Genomic DNA, 20,484 nt, shown 5'->3' with positions numbered 1-20,484 from the left:
CTAGATTTCTTGACGTTGAATGGTCCTGTGGTCGGAGGGATCTCCCTTTTGCAACGTTATGTGAGATCATTGCAAATCCGATGTGAGGGGTTCTGTTTCTGTGTCGGTTTAACGTGATCCTGGATCACCGAATCTGTTCCTACCCAATCTGTTTCAGTGCCGCTACAGGCTTCGCAACGACCAGCGCAGTCTTCTTCTGTTGTTCGAGCTTCTACCTTATCATCCAAGCTATCCTTGAAATCTGAGATCATGTTTTCAAATCAGCGAATCAAAACATTGCTTTAATCCTGGATTTTAGCAGTTCATGAAGGGGGAGATCCGGTAACACGTGTTAACTAGTATATGTGTGTATATATATATTTGTACAGTGGATTGCATATGGAATTAACTTGAATAGTTTTAAGGCTATCATTTCAGCTCATTGCAGGGTTACATCTGGAATGTAATAGACGTGATATCAGTTAGTGAAAACAACACATGTATGTATGTGTGTGAATATTTATTTATTTATTTATTTATTTATTTATTTAAATTTAACAGTTATTTTTTACTTTACTGATTTACAGATTTGATTTGGGTTTGAAAATTTGATTTAGCTTCATGGGGTTTTGAAAACCATGACCCTTAGTGTGATGGAGGACTCAAATGTCACTAGCAGCCTGCCAAATCACCACTTTAAATGATTAGGGTAGCCATTTTATTACTGTGTTACTATCTTCAAATGTTCATCTTTTTAACATTGTTTAGTAAAAATTACAACCTATATGTTTTAGCATAAATTTCCTTTGTCAGTATATAATTGTGAAAGTAGAAAACCTATCATGTTTGATACTATACAAAATATTCAATAATACATATTGCATTTTAAATATAATTTTCTTGCACATTAGCTCAAATCATAATTCTTCCTTCGTGCATTCTGCATGAGCTTGATGTGCCTTCATTGAAAACTTCTTTACATACTAGTATCATGTCATCATTTTATTTTGGTGTAGAACTCTCGTTTATGTCTAAGAACTCAATGATAACATGTATTGATTATATGTTATAACAACTCAATTAAACAGCTATACAAATATGTGAGATGAACAGACTAGAACAAACTTAATTATTCTATATACACACCAACAAGTGTAAAAAAGAAGAAAATAAATGCTAATGTAAGGATATATATATCTACATATAGACATATATACACACATATACACACATATGGAAAGGCTTTTGAATATTTTACATTATTTTTTGAATATTATACAATTTCAAAATGAAATATGTAGGAAAACCAAAAAGGTCTTGATGGTTTTTAATACTGAGAGAAAATGCTAACAAATTTCTTTACACTTTTGCCTCTCTACTCTCGTTATTCATACAAAACTAATTTGAATGAAGCTTGTGATCTACACAACTTGTTATTACACTTATTATTATTATTATTATTATTGTTGTTTAACACACACTTGAAATAAATAGATATAAAAGTATTTTTTTAAATATAGAAATGAAAATTTTCTGAAGTACGTAGGAAGAGTTTTACCATGCTGAAGTGGGTGTACTACTCTGAAGTCACAGTTACTATTCTATTGAGCTCTATGTAAGAATTGACCACTGTTGTTGGATGTATAAAATGTACTATTTAATGACATCCCAGCTCATTCTTAAATGGTGTACCTGCACCTGCCCTGCTCAATGAATGTTTGTATGAATAAATGAATGAAATCATTCAGATTGTCGAAATTTGAATTTGGTTCAGCTGGTGCGTTGTCTTTTTCCCAGCAAGCCCTACTTTTGGGAATTGGGTATCCTTCCTTTTGATATTGTACTCTAATGTAGGATGGGACAGTTTCAATTTTGGATATTTTTATTACATTTTACTAGCCATGTAAACCGTTGTTATCCTTGAATCTCAAGGAAGTTCTAGTAATTGTTCAGATGGGCAACTTGAATGAATGACTTTGGTGATGGACCTTTTTGATGCATTCTTGATCCCTTTGATGACTGAAACCTGGCCTGGATATTTTCACTTACTTTTTTCACTTATACTATAGTTTGAAATAATTTTTTTGGGAGCCACTGGATTACATGGAAATTCCGCACAATTCTACAAGTTTTTCACAAAGATAACATCAAATGACTCTTTAGATTCCACAATTGGGGAAAACATGAGAAGGAAATCTATGCTTGTTATTTCAGTGAATATGGAATGTGATGGCCACGTCTAATTATCACATTCCATTTTCATGGACACGATATCATTACCAATTTGATGTTAAGAATGTAGCGTTTCCTCCATAGATATTGCTTTTAGGTATAATTGGAGGTTCTTAAAAAGCTTGTACTACATCTGAGCTTTACAAGCTTTGCAATGTTTTCTGTTCTCTAGAAAAATTCCATTTCATACATACATAAAAATGAAAAGTGGAAAATGTTCAGTCTAATTATTTTGTAAGAGGTGTCCACATATATAGAGACATATTCAAGAGCATTAGTTGTGATCGTGCACGATAGTCATTTAGATAAGCCTTTGATTTGCCGACCCAAGTCAACTAACATCTCATTAGTTTAACAGGATCACTTAATCACAAGCACAGTACTTGAAGCCCATGATCGATATAAGCATTATTCCTTGCATCACTCTGCAGGGTCAACATTAACAATACTTTACAGCCTCGCCTTCCACATCACGAAGTAGTCATACTCTCGAACAGTTTAAAACAGACCCTATCCAACAATGCCTGTTAAAATGATTAAACTTAACCTATAAAGAGACAAGCACCCAGTACTCCATTCTGAAGCAGCAACAAAACTCTCAATCACAAGCTCAAGCAAGAAGAAGTACTTCAAGCTTCGAAACAGGATCAGTAACATGTCGATAACGTGAACAACTGAGTGAGCAATGGACACATCATCCTGTTTTCATCGCAGGAAATCAAAGCTAATCGACGTCGATAAGCTCACAGACGAAGATTACTGAGTTGGGGTTGGAAGCAAATGACCTCAATGACCCAGTGGAATCTAAATTAATGAAGGGGGAGAAAACCCCAGAATAGTGATAAAATGAGCATCGATTAACAGGTGGCTTGGCTTGGAAACTGTGTGAAGTGGGCTAGCACGATGCTCATCAGCAGCTACTAGTGGCACTACAAACGAAGATAATGCTCACATCGTACAAAAACATGGGGCTGACTTCAGGAATCGACGCTTGCCAGGAGCATGGCAGCAGCGGAAACAGCTGCGCAGGGCTCACGGCACTTGGGCGACTTATCCGTTACGGTACATTTCCTCAACGGTAGACTGTTGTCTGATCAGTCTCTTCGCTTCCGACTGATCAGCTGCTTTCAAAGCATCCCTGTCCCCCCCACCCCCCCCCTCCTGCCCAGGTGGTGCATGGATGTTGCGTGCCTGCACTATCACCACTATTAGCCCCGCCTACAGAATCTTTTTTCTCGAGGAACCCACATGTTTATTTCGTCCCAGTGTGGGTGTTGGTTTCAGAGTGGAGCTCAGCTGTTGTCGCCCTCTGCGCCGTTGTGGTTTGGCGATCCACGTGCGGACTTCTTGCTCGATCGCAACGGTGAGAGGCCTTTGCTGGATTGCTCTGTCGTCCTACAACTACAATTCGTGAAAGGAGGTTCCTTATTTTGGTTGATCGGGGCTCATGCCAATCTAAGTTGAGGTAGAAACTGTGGAGTGTGGAATGGCTGAGCGTGAGATGCGTGACGTTGTCGCATATTGGACCTTCTTCACAGCGTCTGCGTTGCTATTTCTAAGGGTTAACTTGAAAATAAATCGTGGATTGTGATTCAAGTTCTAGAGCGTCAACTCTATTCCGAAGTCCTAAGTCTGATGTGCAGAATTCAAAATCCATCACAAGCACTGCAATTTTGATCAGATTAACTTGTCTGGGATGGGAGGATTGAGTTTCGATTCCGGGAGTTTGCTTACATGTCCTCTTCATTAATGCGAAAGCTTAGCAGAATGAACTATATTGAAGAAGCACTCGTAAGAACTGAGCGTTCGATGTTCGCTACTGTCCTAGAGTGTGCCTTTGATAACGTTCCAATATATCTCGGAGGTCTCTCACCTTCGCTTCCTCGAACACAGACTAAATCCACTGCAGTATTTGTTTATATTCACTTTATTAAATCTCGCACAATTGCTACTTCGCATTCTCTCAGTTTTTAGTGAGCACTACGAAGCGCGTTAACACTGGCCAGGATTAGATAGAAGGTCTGAATGCATCTTGAAATTTTACTGTAGTTGGACTCTGCTTCGATACCCACGAGCTGATTCTGTGGTGCGCCATTTGCAGATAACACCATGCGGAAGGATTGTGAGGAATGTGAGTATTACATCGTATGCAAGAACTGCAGCCACTTGAAGTTGCAGAGCGAAGAGATGATTCCTTGCAAGCGCTACAATGGGGTCTACATCTTGTAAATGTCGACTAGTTTTCTCAACAGTGAAAGAATCGGTTAAGATAGTGGTGTCATGAGTGCAACTAAAGCAGGAGAACTTGAGGAGCTGGGAAGCCAATATGGTGAAGGGTACACCAAACATTCGCTCCTTCTTTCAATCGAAGAAGGAGTCTCCGTCCAAAGCCAGTGAGAGTGCGAACAATGTCGTCACCTCGCCAGGACGCCCCCCTCTCTCCTCCTCAACCTCGGCACGAAGCAATGTGAGCAATTTCCAGTCGAGGCTCGATGGACGTTACTCACAATTGAAGAGGAAAGGACGATTTGCAGAAAATGACCTATTCGAGCACTTGAACAGTGCTGATGAATCCCATGTCGGATGTTCATCGACCAACGCGAGCAGTCCTGAAAGGTTTAGCATCTCACACGATAATCCAGTGAGGAACAAGTCCAGGATTAGTCAATTTAGCCCTTGCACGCGCCTGCCCTTGAGCTCAACTACTAGCAAAAACGTGCAAGGACCGCACACAACAGGTACATCTTTACCCTTCCGATTACTCCAATACCAAAGACTGTTCCTTCATTCAAGAGATTGCTAATGCAATCTTTGGTCTACAGGTGTTTATGAGTATCTCTCGCGGACGCCGTCAATTCAAAGCTCACTGGCATCAAGCAGTGATGAAGAAGGCACCACTACCGAAGACTCTGCTCCCTCCTCCAGATACGCTAGCGATGCTGAAAATGTTTGCCCATCAAGGCAACTGTCTGCTAGACAGCAAGAAGGGCTTAGAAGAATGTCTCTTGGGCCGAAGATTGAATCTGCAGCTAGTACTCCAAAGAAAACTCCCACAAAGCCTTCTAGGTCTGGTCGCAATGGTGCTCCTTGTGCCAGTCCCAGCAGTGTACGAGCCGGTGGTCAAAGATCACTTGTACCTTTACCGCCTAGCTTGAAGGAATGTGCTAGCCAAGCACAAGCCTACTTTGACCTCGAAGAGAAAGTGTCCTTTTGGGATGACCACAATGTGCAGGTGGGGAATCACACATCTTAGTTGAATGCTGCTCTCAAAAGTAACTCGAAAACTTCTGGCATCCTCAGGTTAATCTAGACTGGTTGTTTGCTTGAAATTTGAATTGCATCAGGTTGTCGTCAGAACTCGACCGATTAGTACCAAGGAGGCCACTAAGCAAGACGTCGCCAGATGTTTGAGGCAAGAGAGTGCTCACGCTATCACATGGTTGGGCCAGCCCGAGACACGCTTCACCTTCGATCATGTTGCCGGTGAAAATATTTCCCAGGTCAGATTATCCATCACTGGGCTCAACGTTCTCTCATGGCATTTGCCGGAATGCTGAATGCACGTTTTAGAGCTGATGGGAGGTGTTTTCAAAATTGTGCAGGAGAAGCTGTTTGAGGTGGTTGGATTGCCGATAGTGGAAAATTGTATGGCTGGCTACAACAGCTGCATGTTTGCCTATGGCCAGGTAGGTTTCTTCACAAAACAACTGTCGCAGATCTTTAGTTCGCCAATACAGGACTGTGGACTTAGTCTGCGTGTGGTCATCACTTACAGACCGGGAGCGGGAAGACTCACACTATGCTTGGAGATGTTACAGATCTAGGGCATAAACCTAGTGACAATCGTGGCATGACACCTCGGATCTTTGAGTACTTGTTTTCGAAAATTCGAAAGGTACTGGAAACACACATTAATCCCCGAAAACCTCCAGGGGCATCAGATCTCAGTCTCGTAGATATACGTGCAAGAGTGTTTCACAAACTATTCATGTTATCTCTTAGTTGACAGTATATGTATGCATATCTAATATATTCTTGTAGCCTAATGACTGACATAATGGCCCTGCTAACGGTCGGAGACACCGCAGGAAGAACAACACAAGCAGCTCGAGCAGCTAGAATATGTTTGCAGGTGCTCCTTTTTAGAAATTTACAACGAACAGATTACAGATCTTTTGGAGCCTTCTTCTACGAATCTTCATGTATGTACAGTTCAATTCTTGAGTAGTATGCTATTGTCTTTTGTGTGATCATCTGTAGTAATTGTTTAATTTCTCCGGCGGCTTGTCTGCTACTTAATTCATATTGAAGCCTGTGGATTTTGACCTCTCCCTGAGTCGGTTGAGTCCGTGGGTTATGTCATTGAAACTCACACTTTCATTTCGTCACGTCTGGAAATTTGTGACATTTTTGGTTAACAGATGCGAGAGGACTCGAAAAAGGGAGTATACGTGGAGAATCTTACAGAGATAGTAGTCCGTAGTGTACAGGATGTGGTGGTGCTGCTTCTGAAGGGAGCTGCCAACAGAAAAGTTGCCTCAACGATCATGAACCGTGAGAGCAGCCGCTCGCATAGTGTGTTCACCTGCACCATAGAAAGCAAGGTATGTGAGACAAGATCTCGATGATGACTCGTTATATTCTTAATTAAGTAGAAATCAGATACAATCAGTCTGTTTCTTTAATTGAGGGAAGCATTCATTGGCTTCAGCATTTGTTGTGGGTTTTTGTGTTCGCAGTGGGTAACCAATTCTATGAGCAATATGCGGTTTGGGCGATTGAACCTGGTGGATCTAGCAGGATCGGAACGGTATTACCTTTACATATTTGATGCTGCCAATGTGCTCTTCTAAGATTTTGTCAACTAATTGACTGATTTGAGTAGAAATTCATGACGACATGTCGTTGGTTGCAATTGCAGGCAGAAATCCTCTGGGACAGAGAGGGATCGGCTCAAGGAGGCTGCCAGCATCAACAAGTCGCTCTCCACTCTTGGGTCAGAACTTATGGTCTTAAATAAGTTACTACGTTGTTACCAATCTCGACTTGATAATGAAAACTGATTTCCGACAGTAAAGAATAATAATCCGTTAAGTTGCCCGAAGCTTATTCACACAGCGTGACCTATCTCAGAAGCTCTGAAGCTCTTCCATTGATGGGATTGAACGATATGTACTCAACAGGTTGGTGATAATGATATTGGTGGACATTGCAAATGGAAAGCAGCGTCACGTTCCATACCGCGACTCGAAGCTTACTTTTCTTCTCCAGGTAAAATGTCCTTTCTGGGTCAGTAATCGTTCGCTCCTGCAGTCCCCCAAGCTGCAGTGTTGTTTTCACGACACTACCTATTCTAATAATCTCAATACTGCATTTATCCGACTGCAGGACTCTTTAGGAGGTAACTCAAAGACTGCTATTATAGCAACAATCAGTCCCTCCAGCTGGTATGTGCTGGTTTAGCCGCTCTATCATGCACTTGCTCAATGTTTTTTGACGCTATTGACACCTCAGGTTCAGAATCTCTGAGTACATGTGGGATGCATCAAATATTTTTCAGTGGCTTTCGTGCTTTTTTATGTGTGACAGTTGCACAATGGAGACTCTGAGCACGCTGAAGTTTGCCCAACGTGCAAAATTTATTCAGAACAATGTGAGATACCCCACTTGTCCCGTCCAACTAATTCACTCGACAGAAAGTCATGGAAGGAGCACTGACATGCCTTCAATCTGTGTGCAGGCTGTTGTCAATGAAGACGCATCCGGAGAACTCTTGGCTCTCAAACGTGAGATTCAGCAACTGAAGGCAAGTACGGATCATGTCTTGAATACTTCATCAAGTCCTGGATTTAAAATCATCTAACTAAAACCTCGACCTCAACACAGCATGATTATTGACTCGATGGGGTTAAACAGGAAGAAGTGAGCAGATTGCGGTGCCTGAGTATCACAAGCATGCGGCGGGAATGCGGACGGGAAAGCACTGAGTTCTTTCGGATGTCGATGAGAGGAAAAGATCTATTTGATGGCGCAGAGAAAGAGGTTGAGAATGAACGTGTGGACTTGAAGCCGTCTCAGTTACTTGAGGAGGTGCTTGAAATTAGTTTTGTGATTGTTTAATTTCTTATTGAAATTTCAACTCTTTGCACCAGCAGTCGTGTACTATTTGTATCCATCTGGGTATTTAATTTATTTTGATATGCTGGAAGTGCAGATAAAGGCGCTGAAAGCGGGTCTAATTGGAGCTTTGAGGCGAGGGCAGGCTGCTGAGATAGTCATTAAACAGCTCTCCACTAATATTGACAAAGCCCACATATCGGCAAGTTGATATCTGCCCCTCTTGATTTAATTAATGCCCTAAATGTCTTCATCACTAATTTATATGAAAAGGAGCCTTAATGGAAATGCTGCTGTTACTTAACTAAAAATGCGACATTTAACTGAAGAAGGCCAACCTTACGTGAAATGTTCTGACAGATTGAGGACTGTGAAACTGAATCAAGGGCATCCTCTAAATCAGGGCAACACACAACAATGGCTGATAAGCTTCAAACTGCTGAAGGGCTTGGTCACAAGGCTCAAGCTACAGAATTAGAGTCAGGGGACCCTCTCCAATTGCAAAGGTATCATTTTTCTGATGGACATTACTTCTTCCCGCTGGATGTATGCATGCAGCGTATTTTATACACCATAATTCGAACTGGAAGTGAAGTTTGCGTATGCTTACCTTAGTAGAATAATCTCCAACTTTTCAAACATCTTGCAGTTATCAAACTTTCTTTGATGTTGGGGAGGAAGAAATGACGGCCACAGAAATTCGATGCCTACGTGACCAGGTACAATGACTCACACATTTACATGCTTATGAAAGCTTTTCTCTAACTTCGATGTTAGTTCTAACCCAGCTCTATTAAGTGCGGTTTGGCTTTGAACCGATTTGGACCGAATTTTTTTAGTACTGAAATGATGGTTTATGAACAGGTCCTAAGTCTTCACGATGAGAAATTGGCTATGGAGCAAGACATGCTATCAACAGCGATCGCAAAGGTGATACCACTGTGGAAAAATTATTCTATCTCTTCACCTAATTGGCTTATCTTGATTGAATGTTCATTTACATCAATTTTATGACTAAAATGCAGGACAATGGAAACCGTAAGGAATTGGAAACGTGTCGCAACGACTTGACCAAATGCTTAGAGGCAAGTTCTCAGTTGCAAAAACAAGTGGATGAGCTACAGGGGCTAGTCAAGCAGCTGACGGAGCAATGTGCTGAGAAGGACGAAGAGTTAAACAAGGTGAAGGAATCAGCAGAGAAGCATTTGCGCCTGATGAAATCGAAGGAAGAGGAGATCAAAGATTTGCAGTCAGCATGGGATGCTGCCACTGCGAAATTGTATCAGAATCTTTTGGAAGGAGAACAAGCCCTCGTTGAAGCTGGGCAAGAGCTTAGCGAGATTATGAAAGAAGAATCTCCGCGCTGGTCACTTGAGCCTGACAAATCAGTGAAGGTAGTGGATACAGAACACGATTACTTCAGGGGCCGGGGTTCATGTAACATGGATGAGATATTCGAAGAGAAGCGACACCCTAGGATGACTAGGAGTTTCGGTCTTTCTCCACGAGTGTCGTTAATCAGCACTGAGGAGAAGCTGAAACTGGAGGCAACTGTTGCTCGTCTTAAACATGAGCTCGAAGAGCACAAACAACAGGTTACGGAAGAGAAGGGTATCCACGAAGAGTTTCAGAGAGTAACGAAGGAAAATCTTGGCTTAAAGGAGGAGATAGAAGCTATGGCTTTGGTGCAGGAGGAGCTCCGCATGAATCTGAGCACTATTCACGTGAAATTTGACACAATTAGCCAGAAGGTCGAGGAGTCGAACTTGCGAGCCAAGGAGGTTGAAAATGCTTATGTTGAAGAGCTCAAGCTTAAAGCTGGTGAGATAAAGTCTGGAGAATTACGGATATATGAGCTTGAGGGGTCTCTGGCTGAGAAATGCAAAGCTCTGGCAACATTGGATTCGGCTTTTAATAGCATTTCAGCGACCTGTGATACCTTGAAAAAGGAGAGTGATGAAGCTCGAGGGTACATCGCACATTTGCAAGATGAGGCCGCCTCCAGCACTGCACAACTTCAGAAGCTTCAAGATGAATTGGAGCTCAAGTCATTTGAAGTGGAACTTCTTTCCTTCATGATGCAATCAACTTGCTCAACTCTAAATACTCAATCTGGACACTTTCAAAGCTTGTCGGAAAGGTTGTCGTGGGAGCTGGAACGCAAGCAACATCAGCTGATCTCGCTCACAACCTCTCATCAACAGAATCAAGAGTTACTGTATGAATCCAAATTTAAGGAAGATCAGCTTCAGGCGGAGCTTTTGGACTTGAAAAAAGAGGTTTCGAAAAGCGAGTGTCATATTGCACGTGCTGCGCAAACGATTAGTCAACTGGATGAGACTGTGGAACACCTACAATCAGAGCTTCAGCGCAAAGAAGAGCTTCTGCATGGGCTTGAGTTTGACATCAGACTCCTGCAAGAGCACGCTGCTGAAGAAACTGACTTCAAACAGGAGATTATCGAAGCAAACTCCAGAATTCGTGAGCTTGAGGGAGAAGTTCAGAGGAAATGCGAAGAGCTGAAGGAATTGAGCTCAGCGGAAACTTTTATGAAGGAGCAGCTTGCACTCAAAGCCGCAGCGGTGAAGCGTATGGAGGAGGAATTTGAGAACTTGCGAACCCCTGTTGGACTTGCGATCATTGAAAGTCAAGCCCTAAAATCCAAGGTTATGCAGTTGCAAACAGATGTGAGTGCGAAGGAAGAAGAATTGGCAAATAAAGCCCATGCCCTGAGCTCTTTGGATAAAGAGTTGATGCTTACCAGGGTTATTTCAACGCGTATGACCATGGAATGCAGCCACAAGTCTGAAGCACTAGAAGCACTGCAAAGTGTAATGCAGAGAGTTTCAGCTGAAAATGATGGTCTGAAAGCACAGTGCTCCGTTCTGATGGATGAGGTGAACGCTTTACAGGGAAAGATAACGCAACAATCTGCAGAGATGCAGGTTTTGCATGGAGAGCTTCTGGTTTCTATCATGATGGAATATTGCTTGCAGGAAATGAATTCAGATATTAGTCTCTCATCAGGGTCTTTCGCTACAAATAACCAAAGAATGAATGATCTGGAAGCTAAGATTGAATCCGTGGTGAACGAGAGAGATTCTTTGAAGGCAGAGGTTGGTCACAAAGAGGCGACAATAGGCTTGTTGCAGAGTGAGTTGATCAAAGTTAAAAAGGTTGCTGATCATTTTTCCCACGAAGCATCTGCTTTTCAAGCTCTAATTGTGGAGCTTCAAGGGGAGAAAGCAAGCTTCGAGGCCGAACTTTCGTGTAAGACCACTTTGATCATGTCTCTTGAGGCAGAATTAGCAAAAGTTGACGTCGTTTCGACGGGAAAACTCAACGCCTTCGAAGGATTTGGGGAGCTCAGGACCGTGAAGGATGAAAGGAACAAGGCTCTTGAAAAAGTTCAGGAATTGGGTAATGAGCTAAGAGCAGTCCAGGCACTTGTGGCCTCCTACGAAGCCTCTGCTCTTGAGACTCGGAAGGTAAGACAATCTGTACTCACCATTCACAGAAATTGTCTTTCGTCTGCTTTTCGAATATTGTTTTGAACACTAACTGTGTTTTCTTGTCGTTGATGCAGTTTTCTGAGGCAATCATTATACGTGCAAATGAAAAGGACGAAGAATCCAGGGCACTTAGGGCATCTGTTATCTTATTAACTGATAAAAACTCTGCATTAGAATCACAGGTATACGTCAAGCTGAGTTCCGAATCGTCCACACCTCTAAGTTTCTGATTGTGATACGTGCTGGTTGTTGATTGATGATTTTTGTTAAAAATATGACGAGGGATTTCGTTTGCAGTTAGAGGCCATGAAACTTGAAGGTGATAAACTAACGCAGGCACGGAGTGACTTTGAGACCGAGCTCCAGGGCATGAAAAGCCGCATGTCAATATTACAAGCTGTGCATAGCACTGGGTCACGAAATCACAGGGGGTTTCAGACTGCAACACCAGCAAGCCCTGATCTGAAAAGGTTGGTTAAATTTTCCACATTTTGGGTTTCTCTTATTGCATGTTCCTACAGTACAAAATCTAATTTTTATCGTTTCTTAATACTCTCATAAGTTAAATAACTGATCTTTCAATGCCACCGCATGATCATAACAGGATGCTTGAGGAGAAAGAAGCTGAGGTGGCTCAGTCATGCAAAAGAATTGCTGCACTTCAGAGTGAAAATGCGACTCAAGAAAAAAAGTTAGAAGAGCTGGGATCTGAACTTGCACAGGCACACCAGGAGCTCAAAACAATGAGTACCCAATGGGAAGACAAAGAAGGACAGGTATTATTGACCAAGATCTGTGCAGACCCAAAATGGTTAGGTCTAAATTTTTAAACTAAATAACACAGTTTAGGTCAAAGATTTTATTGTACCTGAATTCTTCGTGAAGTTTATTATTTCTGAGGATCACTATTTAATACAAATTGTGTGTTAAGCAGTTGAGCAAATTGACCTTGTTGAACAAAGAAGCTGAAACATTGACTCAGGACGTTATGCAAGACCTTCACAATGTTAAATTAGATATCGGCAACTATGCGGTGGGTGTTTCTCTGATATGAATGTCTGCACAGTTTCTGAGCATCACATCTTTGGTAAATCATTTGTAGTTTTATTTTCAAGTGAAACAAACAAGCGGTCGTGTTGAAGCTAGCCTTGATGAAATTGTGGTGCAGGCTCTTGTAAGCCAGCAGCAGCTAGAGCTGATTGCTGAGAGATCTCAACATGCTGATGAAGTACGAGAGAAGGACGAAGAGCTCTCCAACTTACGAGCACAGTTGAATCAAGAACGACAAAAGTAAATTACCTGACAATCAGTTCTTCCTCTCTCTTATGTCCACTGATTTTGCCATAAATCACAATACATATGCTTGCAAGCGAGACCTTATTTTTCTGTTGAACCACAGTTGGATGCAGGAAATGAACCACAAGCAGGCAGAGATTGTCGTTGGCCGAGCTCTGTCGGAAAAGATGAAGCTGAAGAACAAAACCCTAATTGCCGATTACAAAAAACTCAAGGTATACATATTTCTCGATGAAATTGCAAGTAGTCTACCATTATTTTCTTAAGATGTACATCCACTTTTGGTGTTTCAGGATCAACATTACACTAATGCCCTTCTTCTGCAGGTTGATTTCTCTAAGAAGAAAAAGAAACTCAAACTCTTGGAGCAAGAAATGACGAAACTCGCGACTGACGCTCAAAAACATTCCACAGACCTGGAGAGTGCCGCTGATTTTGACGAAGTGCAACAGTTTCAGGCTCTTTTAGCTCAAGCCAAAGAGACGAAGAGGTTCTCCAGGGCCGAGGACAGTGATGCTGACTTTGATGAACTGCAACAATTTCAAGCACTTCTAGCTCAAGCAAATGATCATGAATTTGGGCGAAGTCAGTAACATCGGCGAACCGTCAATATCAAGTGATGTAAAGTATTGGTCCATCCAATACCTTTGAAGATCCCCTAGATACACGTCGGAGCGTACTGTCCCAGCAACATTATTAATTCTTCAGGTAATGTGTCCAACGTCTTCATCTGAATCGCACCAGTCCTAATCTCATTCACATGATATTAATCCGGTTGGTAAACTCAAATTTAAACCTTTCACGTCTGTAAACCTTCTTGCTCACGACGAATGCAGGTATGATACAAAGAGGAGGAGATAGGAGCTGATAGACACCTTCACTTGTACAACACGGCACTCTTTCATTCCGCTCATCAATTCATCAGTGTCTAGCTCATGACTCATCTTTCGTAGAAGACCAAGAGTTAAATTTGACTGTACTACTGTGAGTCTCAAAGAGAGACTTGAGCTTAATTCTTGTCCACCTCACAGCCTTGAAAGCTGAACAAGTTATACCTCATGTACACTACTGCTTCCTGCGAAATGTTTATACTGTGCAATACAAATCTGCCTTCGAACTTTTCTTTCTTCTGCAATGCTGCCTGAGACTGAGAACGTTCGTCTCTTTACTAAAAGTCCATGCTCTTAGCAATTTACATTTATTTGTTCGTTCTTATACAATGAGATTGATTCTAGTATCAGAGACACCTCTTCACTAGTGTTTTGTCAGCTTACCAAGCTTCATAGTTCCTTCGTATTCTGTCAAGTGTGAAGATTATTGCTACCTACGCATTTCTCACGCAGTTGGGAATTCACGTTGAGTGAATGCAAGTCCGAGGGGACGGTTCTCTAGGCGCACTATTTGTGCTGGAACATTTTAAGGAGTATTGAAACGAAGTTCAGTACATTTTGATATAAAATCTAGGATGGGCAACGATATTATTGCCATTCAGGTCTCTGGCTTTCAATTTAGCAGATTCCTTTTAGAGGTGGCCTTTTTGGGGCTAGGGGCATGCAGCATGGGTAAACGTTTATGAAGACTGCGTCGCAACACTGGAGAGACTTCAGCATACACTTGTGAACCAGACGTGATGTTTCTGTCGACTTGTTTTATTTGCTGTGACATACAGTCAATCACTTTCAGATATGTCAAATGGCCTCAACTTTTGGCAACACGTCAACAAATCAAGGGTGTGTGAACACCTTCCACCATGTAATATATGAGCAACTCAAGCAAACGAGGAGTGGATCAAGTGGAGCAATACTTGAACAGAAAACAAGGCGGGGTATAGGCAATGTATACTGTTTCTTTTTTGTGCATTGCATATTGCTTCGGTTTAGATTTACATTGGCCTGCTAGCGACCATACTTTAAGTACATAGGCTATCAACCGACATCTACAATAATTGGCGAAATACACCATAGCTGTGCAGCTCCTCATAAATTTGAACCACAGAGAATAGCCGTGCCGGCACCAAATCAACTCCAACGCATTATATCGCCTTGGTTATCTCGATTTGGTGTTGTGAGGCAAAATAGACTCACAGCTTCTCCTCTCCTCACCCAGTGAGCATGCGCAAGGAAAGAAGCATTTTCTCTAAATCCCAATTGTCAAATTCAGCCACAACTCTACAGTCTCCACGATGTGATGCATTCCCTAAACGCCAAAAAAATCTGTACAACAGCACCACGGCCATGGTCACGACAATTGTTGAAGAGCGATGATCTCCACATCCTTAAGCGGCAGGTACACCACCGCTGCACGCTTGGACGTGCGTGCTTGCGCCCCAAGCACGGCTGTTCCTGCACCAATCAACCTCCCCTTGCTCAATTGCAAGCTCCTGCAACACTGCGATAACAACGGCGCGACCAGAGTCCACATACTGTCTTCTTCACTCGCTTCTTCGCGTTAATCCGCAAAACCCATAATAATTTCAAGGACAGCTCTCACAACCCACGACGGATTCTTCACTTTTCCCAAAACCCAACAACTCAATATCAATGGAAGACGATTGTGAACTGGGTGGGAGACGAAGGCAAGGCTTTATGAGAGGCGTATTGCAATGGGGTGAGTCATCGGAGTTGGGCTCTGCGAAGGTGACTCTGCAAAGAAATCGAGGTGAAGCATTGCAGACGGAGTGCACTCGGTTGGTCATCGGCGCGGTGATACGCGCTTCGTTGCTGCTGCCACCTTCTACTTTAAATGTTACTTTAAAGTAGATTTTAATACTTGACCCATGTCTCTGTGTGCATGTCGATGTAATTTGCCGACGTTGCAAAATTGATGCACTATTGATTCGATGTAAAAGATGTGATGTCACGGCTATCGAACTCATTCAACATTATTCTTATAATTTTAAGCAAAACCAATCATTACGTTAATAGAAAAAGTAATTTAAAATAATGGGAGTTTCGATGTGGTTTATTTGTAATTAATTTTTCATTTATGCATTGTTATTTTTGGTTTGTTTTTTTAAATTATTATTAGTTCATATAATTGATGTTTTTTTAATAATGTAATTTTTTATTAGGTAAATAATATTGTTGGAACAACTAGTTTTTGATGTAGCTGTCGTTGATAATATTTCTAAACTTAATAAGCTTCTTTATTAAAATCAATGGATTTCATAAAATAGCTATAAAAATCTTTTAAAAAAACTGAAAAAACCCTTTTAAAGAATTTTAAAGAAGATGATACGATATCGTAGAAAAAGCCACGATTTAAAGAAAAATGCTTAAAGAAACCAATGCTTAAAGAAATTTCTACCTAATGGATGAATGAGAGACTTTATAACAAACGTTGAACAACAGAACGGGATGATTGAAGACTGGGCACGTCCTTGACGTACCTACTGAACTCCGTTGGCTGTTCGTCCATTAGACTTGGACGATATTCGTTTTAATTTGCGACGCCCGTCGGTTTTTGAGCCCCCGTTGCTCGCAGGAGGGGGCGAATGGGCCTGAGTTCATGCCAATGATTATCTCACATCATCTTCAATCCAGGCGTTGCAGCCCGCGTTCAGCAGCGTCGCTTTGGATCGTCGGAACTGTGATGTGTGGTTTGTAAGTTGAAGCTTCGCACTGATTCTGATATGAACCTTTCACCTCTTCCGTTTCTTTTGTTTCCTCGGATCTGCACTTCTCAATGGGCTCTGGAACTTAGGTTTCGGATGCGGATTTGAAGTAGATTGAGGGTGAATTTTTTGAGTTTCTCGCGAAGATTTTGTTGAGCGATTGGACATTGGTAGGCTTCACACAGGTAATGATGTTGGCAATCAATAGTCGCATGAGGTGCAGTGGGATGTTATGCATTTATTGCCGCACCTGGCTAGGCATTTAGGACTAGTGCGAGATTGTGTGAGAGATTTTTTGGACTTGTGTGGTTGTGAAGACTTCTTTGCAATTTGCTGTGCCTTTTGGCACATTGTCACTCGAGGTGAAGATTTTCGAGGTTTTATGCGCTTGTATGTGGTCGTGTAGGTGGTGAATACTACGATTCAACTCGATCTTCTGGTGGACAATGTAACTCAAACCCGTTGATTCATTTATTATGATGTAATTATTGTCATTTTTCTTATTTTTCATGGAAATGCCAAGCTTTCTAACCAGGTAAGTCTTCGAAGGTTATTGCGTTTATGCTGTGGAATAGACGTGTGCATTAAAAGATATTCTACACCAATTATATTGATTCTTGTGTGAATGTTCGTTTCTGAATTTTAAGCTGGTTTTTTTCCCTGTTGTTTTTGTTTTTGTTTTTCGTTTCATTTTTATTTTTTATACTATTTGAAATTGCGTACGTTTTCAGTATGATGTCCATAGAGTTCTAGGGTGAGGTTGGCGAGCTTATCACTCTATTAACATTCTGAGTTCATTGAATATCCTGGTTTTGCAAAATCTTGTGCGTTACTTCTGTGATAGTTTTAGCTGCACGACGTTCCGTCTGACACTGCTGTTAGTCATCCCTGCCGCCCTGCATGTTGATGGTAGAGTTTGATTGATGTCAAGTTGCAGTGTAACTTAGCAATTCACTTTATAATGCATGACTTGCCCACATTTTGTAACACATGTTCCAAGATGGACCTTGATTATGTCATATCCTGAAGCGCACAAATCCTTGATTTCTGCGAAAATTTGCTTGTGAAGAGCGTCACGAAGCAGGCACTGGTGACTTGTTTGTATCGAGAATTCCTTTGTAGAATGCGACCAGTTTTAACTTCTCAGTGGAACGATTCATGTTTTGGTATGCTAATGCGGTTTTGTTTCAGGCGTTGATGAATTGATTTGAAGAATCCGAGTACCTGCGTTTTACTCCCGCTGGCGAATTGGCTTGAGGCTGTTGCGTTTCACGATGTCTGGCATGAACAATATCGACCACAACACGTCGTCGCAGTCGGATATCGATGAGATCGAGAGTTTGTTTCACATTAGCGTACAGCCTGCAGCCCTAGAGGTGCCCCGGTCGGTTCCTCCCGCTCGGAAACCATCCAGTCCTCCAAGGATCCCTGTCTCTGCGCCCCTGTTGCCTCCTTCGTTTGTTTCCAGCAGCAACCAAGCGTTTTCTACCCCTGTGCAGTCTGGGCCTACTCCTTCAACAGGTGTGTTCGATAGACTACATGTTCTGAAAGTATGAGAACTAGCTCTGGAATGCAGTTCGGACTCCTAGCGTTAGTGCACATATTTGATCACGGAAAACTTGGAACGACAGTGGGAGTTACCAGACGGAATGTTTATTTAGCATGTAGGTCTGTTTCTCGTTTTGTCCGCGGACCCCACAAATTCTGTCTCTTGCTTTCTGTGTAACTTTGAGTCTCTTCCTTTTTTACAGCCTCAGGAGGTCATGTTTGTGCCATTAAAGTTGAGAAATGGCGAACGATGATGGATTTGCTAGCTAGATTTTCCGGATTATTCCAGACCGTGGTTATTCTGAGCTGTTGCGATTTCAGGCGCAGGGTTTGGTGGAGGTCCTCAGTACAATACTTTAACAGAACCCGTGAGGGAGACCCTGAAAAGAGACTTGTTGCGTGTGGCTACCAATCTGAAGGATGTGGTACTACCGAACCCGTACCGTGAAGATCCAGGCAAGGCGTTGAGGGATTGGGATCTGTGGGGCCCCTTTTTCTTCATCATATTTCTGGCTTTGACGCTGTCGTATTCAGCTACAGAGAACAAGTCGAAGGTGTTCGCTGTGGTTTTTGCGACACTGTCGGCTGGGGCCATTGTGCTGACTCTGAATGTGCAGCTCCTGGGCGGCAGTATCATCTTCTTCCAGAGCTTGAGCGTTTTGGGATACTGCTTGTTTCCTCTGGATGTGAGCGCGCTAGTGTGCCAAGTGAATAACACGAAGTTGTTCCGGAGCTTGGTGGTTCTGGTTGCGTTGGCGTGGAGTTCTTGGGCGGCGTATCCGTTCGTGAGCACGGCAGTACCATCGAGTCGGAAAGCTCTTGCGGTGTACCCGGTGCTGCTGCTGTACATAACGGTCGGGTTTCTCGTATTGGCCAATGACTAGAAGTGCTTCGGATTGACCGTTTAATTTTGGTTGCCTACATAAGTTGGGCAGCTGTGGTAGTAGAACATTCAATTTTCATTTCATCAGTAGATGAATTTTATTTGTCCAGCTGCAGAGCGGGATGATGGTGCAGACGAGGACTGTTCCATATTTGAAATTGCAGCAAGTGCAAATGTGGCGCGCAGGTTTTACATCCCTTGTAGGAGCCTTTCGACGGTGGCCTTGGTGACCATTTCCTTATGAAAATGCTACGTCTCATGTGATGTTCAAGAGAACTATGTACTGGTAGTGCCCTTCCAAAGTCTAGTGAGGTCTCATTGAGTTGCACATCGGTGAATGTTCATCTGGTAAGATATTAGTGTGTTGGGTGTTCTTGATTAGTGTTATAACCTTTCAGATAATTTTCATAACTTGTCGGCCAATTTCTCTTGTAGAAACAAAGCATGGAGAGTTCTAGAAGTGCATAATTTTGTTACCTGTATGTACAAGTTTTGGTACCAGTCATACTTGTAGAGTATGATCTTCAAGTCCACTTTATAGTCCTGGAGCGAAATCTGTAACGAAAGCATCTGGAAGCTTGCCAGTGAGCTTTGGATTGGCTGTTTGCACAGCATTTGGAACTCGAACATGGCTCGGATTATGTTTTATCTTATTTAACCCCAAGCTCTGAAAATTGTCGGTTATCATGAATGCCACCTGGGAGCTTGGTCAATGGAACAATCTGATGAAGATGTTCTAAGACTGAGCCCTAGCTCTTTCACAATGGGAGTCTCTATGGATATGAACCTAGAAAAATGAATTTGATGAGGGATGTGTTGTGATACTCTAAGTTTTACAGTCAATACCATCCAAAACGTCACATGAAGAATTGACCAAACCAAATGCAGCAACGGCCAAGGAAATGAAGTCCAATAAATCCGGACAAGTTCTTTTGTTTCTCAATCATGAAGGCTTCAAAGCATACAAATACTGGGAGAGCATACCATTCCTGTAAGCATGTGTTGGTCGTTGGAATTTTTGCGTGAGGAAAGGTGGTATGAGCAGGACATTAACCACAACATTTTTGCGCAATCCTATGCTTTTGAGTTACATTTTCTGTCTCTCGTATACATCATACAAGTTGGGGAATAGATCCACTGGTTGGATATATATGCATGTTTGTGTGTGTGTGTTTAAGATTGTTTGCAGGTTGCTCATCACACATATATTGGCGCTTTAGTACCCACATAGATTGCAATCCCTGCCAAAATACACTTTTTTATTTTTGCTTTCTCAAATATGTGGATGAAGTATTAAATATAAT

General features: G+C 42.1%; 2 protein-coding genes across 13 annotated transcripts; both read left to right on the top strand.

Moving 5' to 3' along the window:
• Window positions 1-3,436: 3,436 nt before the first annotated feature.
• Window positions 3,437-14,271, top strand: LOC112289045 (uncharacterized). Of its 5 annotated transcripts, none has more exons than XM_024533973.3 (28): window positions 3,437-3,574; window positions 4,313-4,949; window positions 5,034-5,443; window positions 5,556-5,711; window positions 5,814-5,897; window positions 5,987-6,106; window positions 6,300-6,413; window positions 6,633-6,815; window positions 6,951-7,021; window positions 7,133-7,207; window positions 7,395-7,482; window positions 7,600-7,658; window positions 7,801-7,864; window positions 7,952-8,017; window positions 8,128-8,253; window positions 8,426-8,530; window positions 8,689-8,834; window positions 8,978-9,047; window positions 9,193-9,258; window positions 9,354-11,816; window positions 11,915-12,022; window positions 12,138-12,310; window positions 12,445-12,616; window positions 12,775-12,873; window positions 13,009-13,130; window positions 13,240-13,351; window positions 13,463-13,844; window positions 13,973-14,271. In XM_024533973.3, the coding sequence occupies exons 2-27, from the start codon at window positions 4,538-4,540 to the stop codon at window positions 13,727-13,729; spliced, it is 5,931 nt and encodes a 1,976-aa protein (XP_024389741.1). In that variant the 5' UTR covers window positions 3,437-3,574; window positions 4,313-4,537; the 3' UTR covers window positions 13,730-13,844; window positions 13,973-14,271. The 5 variants fall into 5 exon arrangements, with proteins under 5 accessions (XP_024389741.1, XP_090110314.1, XP_024389740.1 ...); XM_090254188.1 differs by having other exon boundaries at window positions 8,128-8,301; window positions 12,207-12,310; XM_024533972.3 differs by having other exon boundaries at window positions 8,128-8,301; window positions 12,177-12,310.
• A 2,326-nt stretch (window positions 14,272-16,597) lies between these two features.
• On the top strand, window positions 16,598-19,844 carry LOC112288794 (protein YIP4b). Of its 8 annotated transcripts, XM_073537350.2 has the most exons (5): window positions 16,648-16,738; window positions 16,839-16,934; window positions 17,156-17,284; window positions 17,941-18,270; window positions 18,619-19,844. In XM_073537350.2, exons 4-5 carry the CDS (start codon window positions 18,024-18,026, stop codon window positions 19,179-19,181), a joined length of 810 nt encoding a protein of 269 aa, XP_073393451.1. In that variant the 5' UTR covers window positions 16,648-16,738; window positions 16,839-16,934; window positions 17,156-17,284; window positions 17,941-18,023; the 3' UTR covers window positions 19,182-19,844. The 8 variants fall into 8 exon arrangements, with proteins under 8 accessions (XP_024389137.1, XP_024389135.1, XP_073393452.1 ...); XM_024533369.3 differs by lacking the exon at window positions 17,156-17,284 and having other exon boundaries at window positions 16,598-16,738; XM_024533367.3 differs by lacking the exon at window positions 16,839-16,934 and having other exon boundaries at window positions 16,606-16,738; window positions 17,156-17,197.
• Window positions 19,845-20,484: the final 640 nt, after the last annotated feature.

This window comes from Physcomitrium patens, chromosome 11, assembly GCF_059467195.1.
Source record: "Physcomitrium patens ecotype Gransden chromosome 11, ASM5946719v1, whole genome shotgun sequence".
NCBI lineage: Eukaryota > Viridiplantae > Streptophyta > Bryopsida > Funariales > Funariaceae > Physcomitrium > Physcomitrium patens.
The sequence above is the reverse complement of the archived record's forward strand: the minus strand, read 5'-3'. Positions and strand labels throughout refer to the sequence as shown.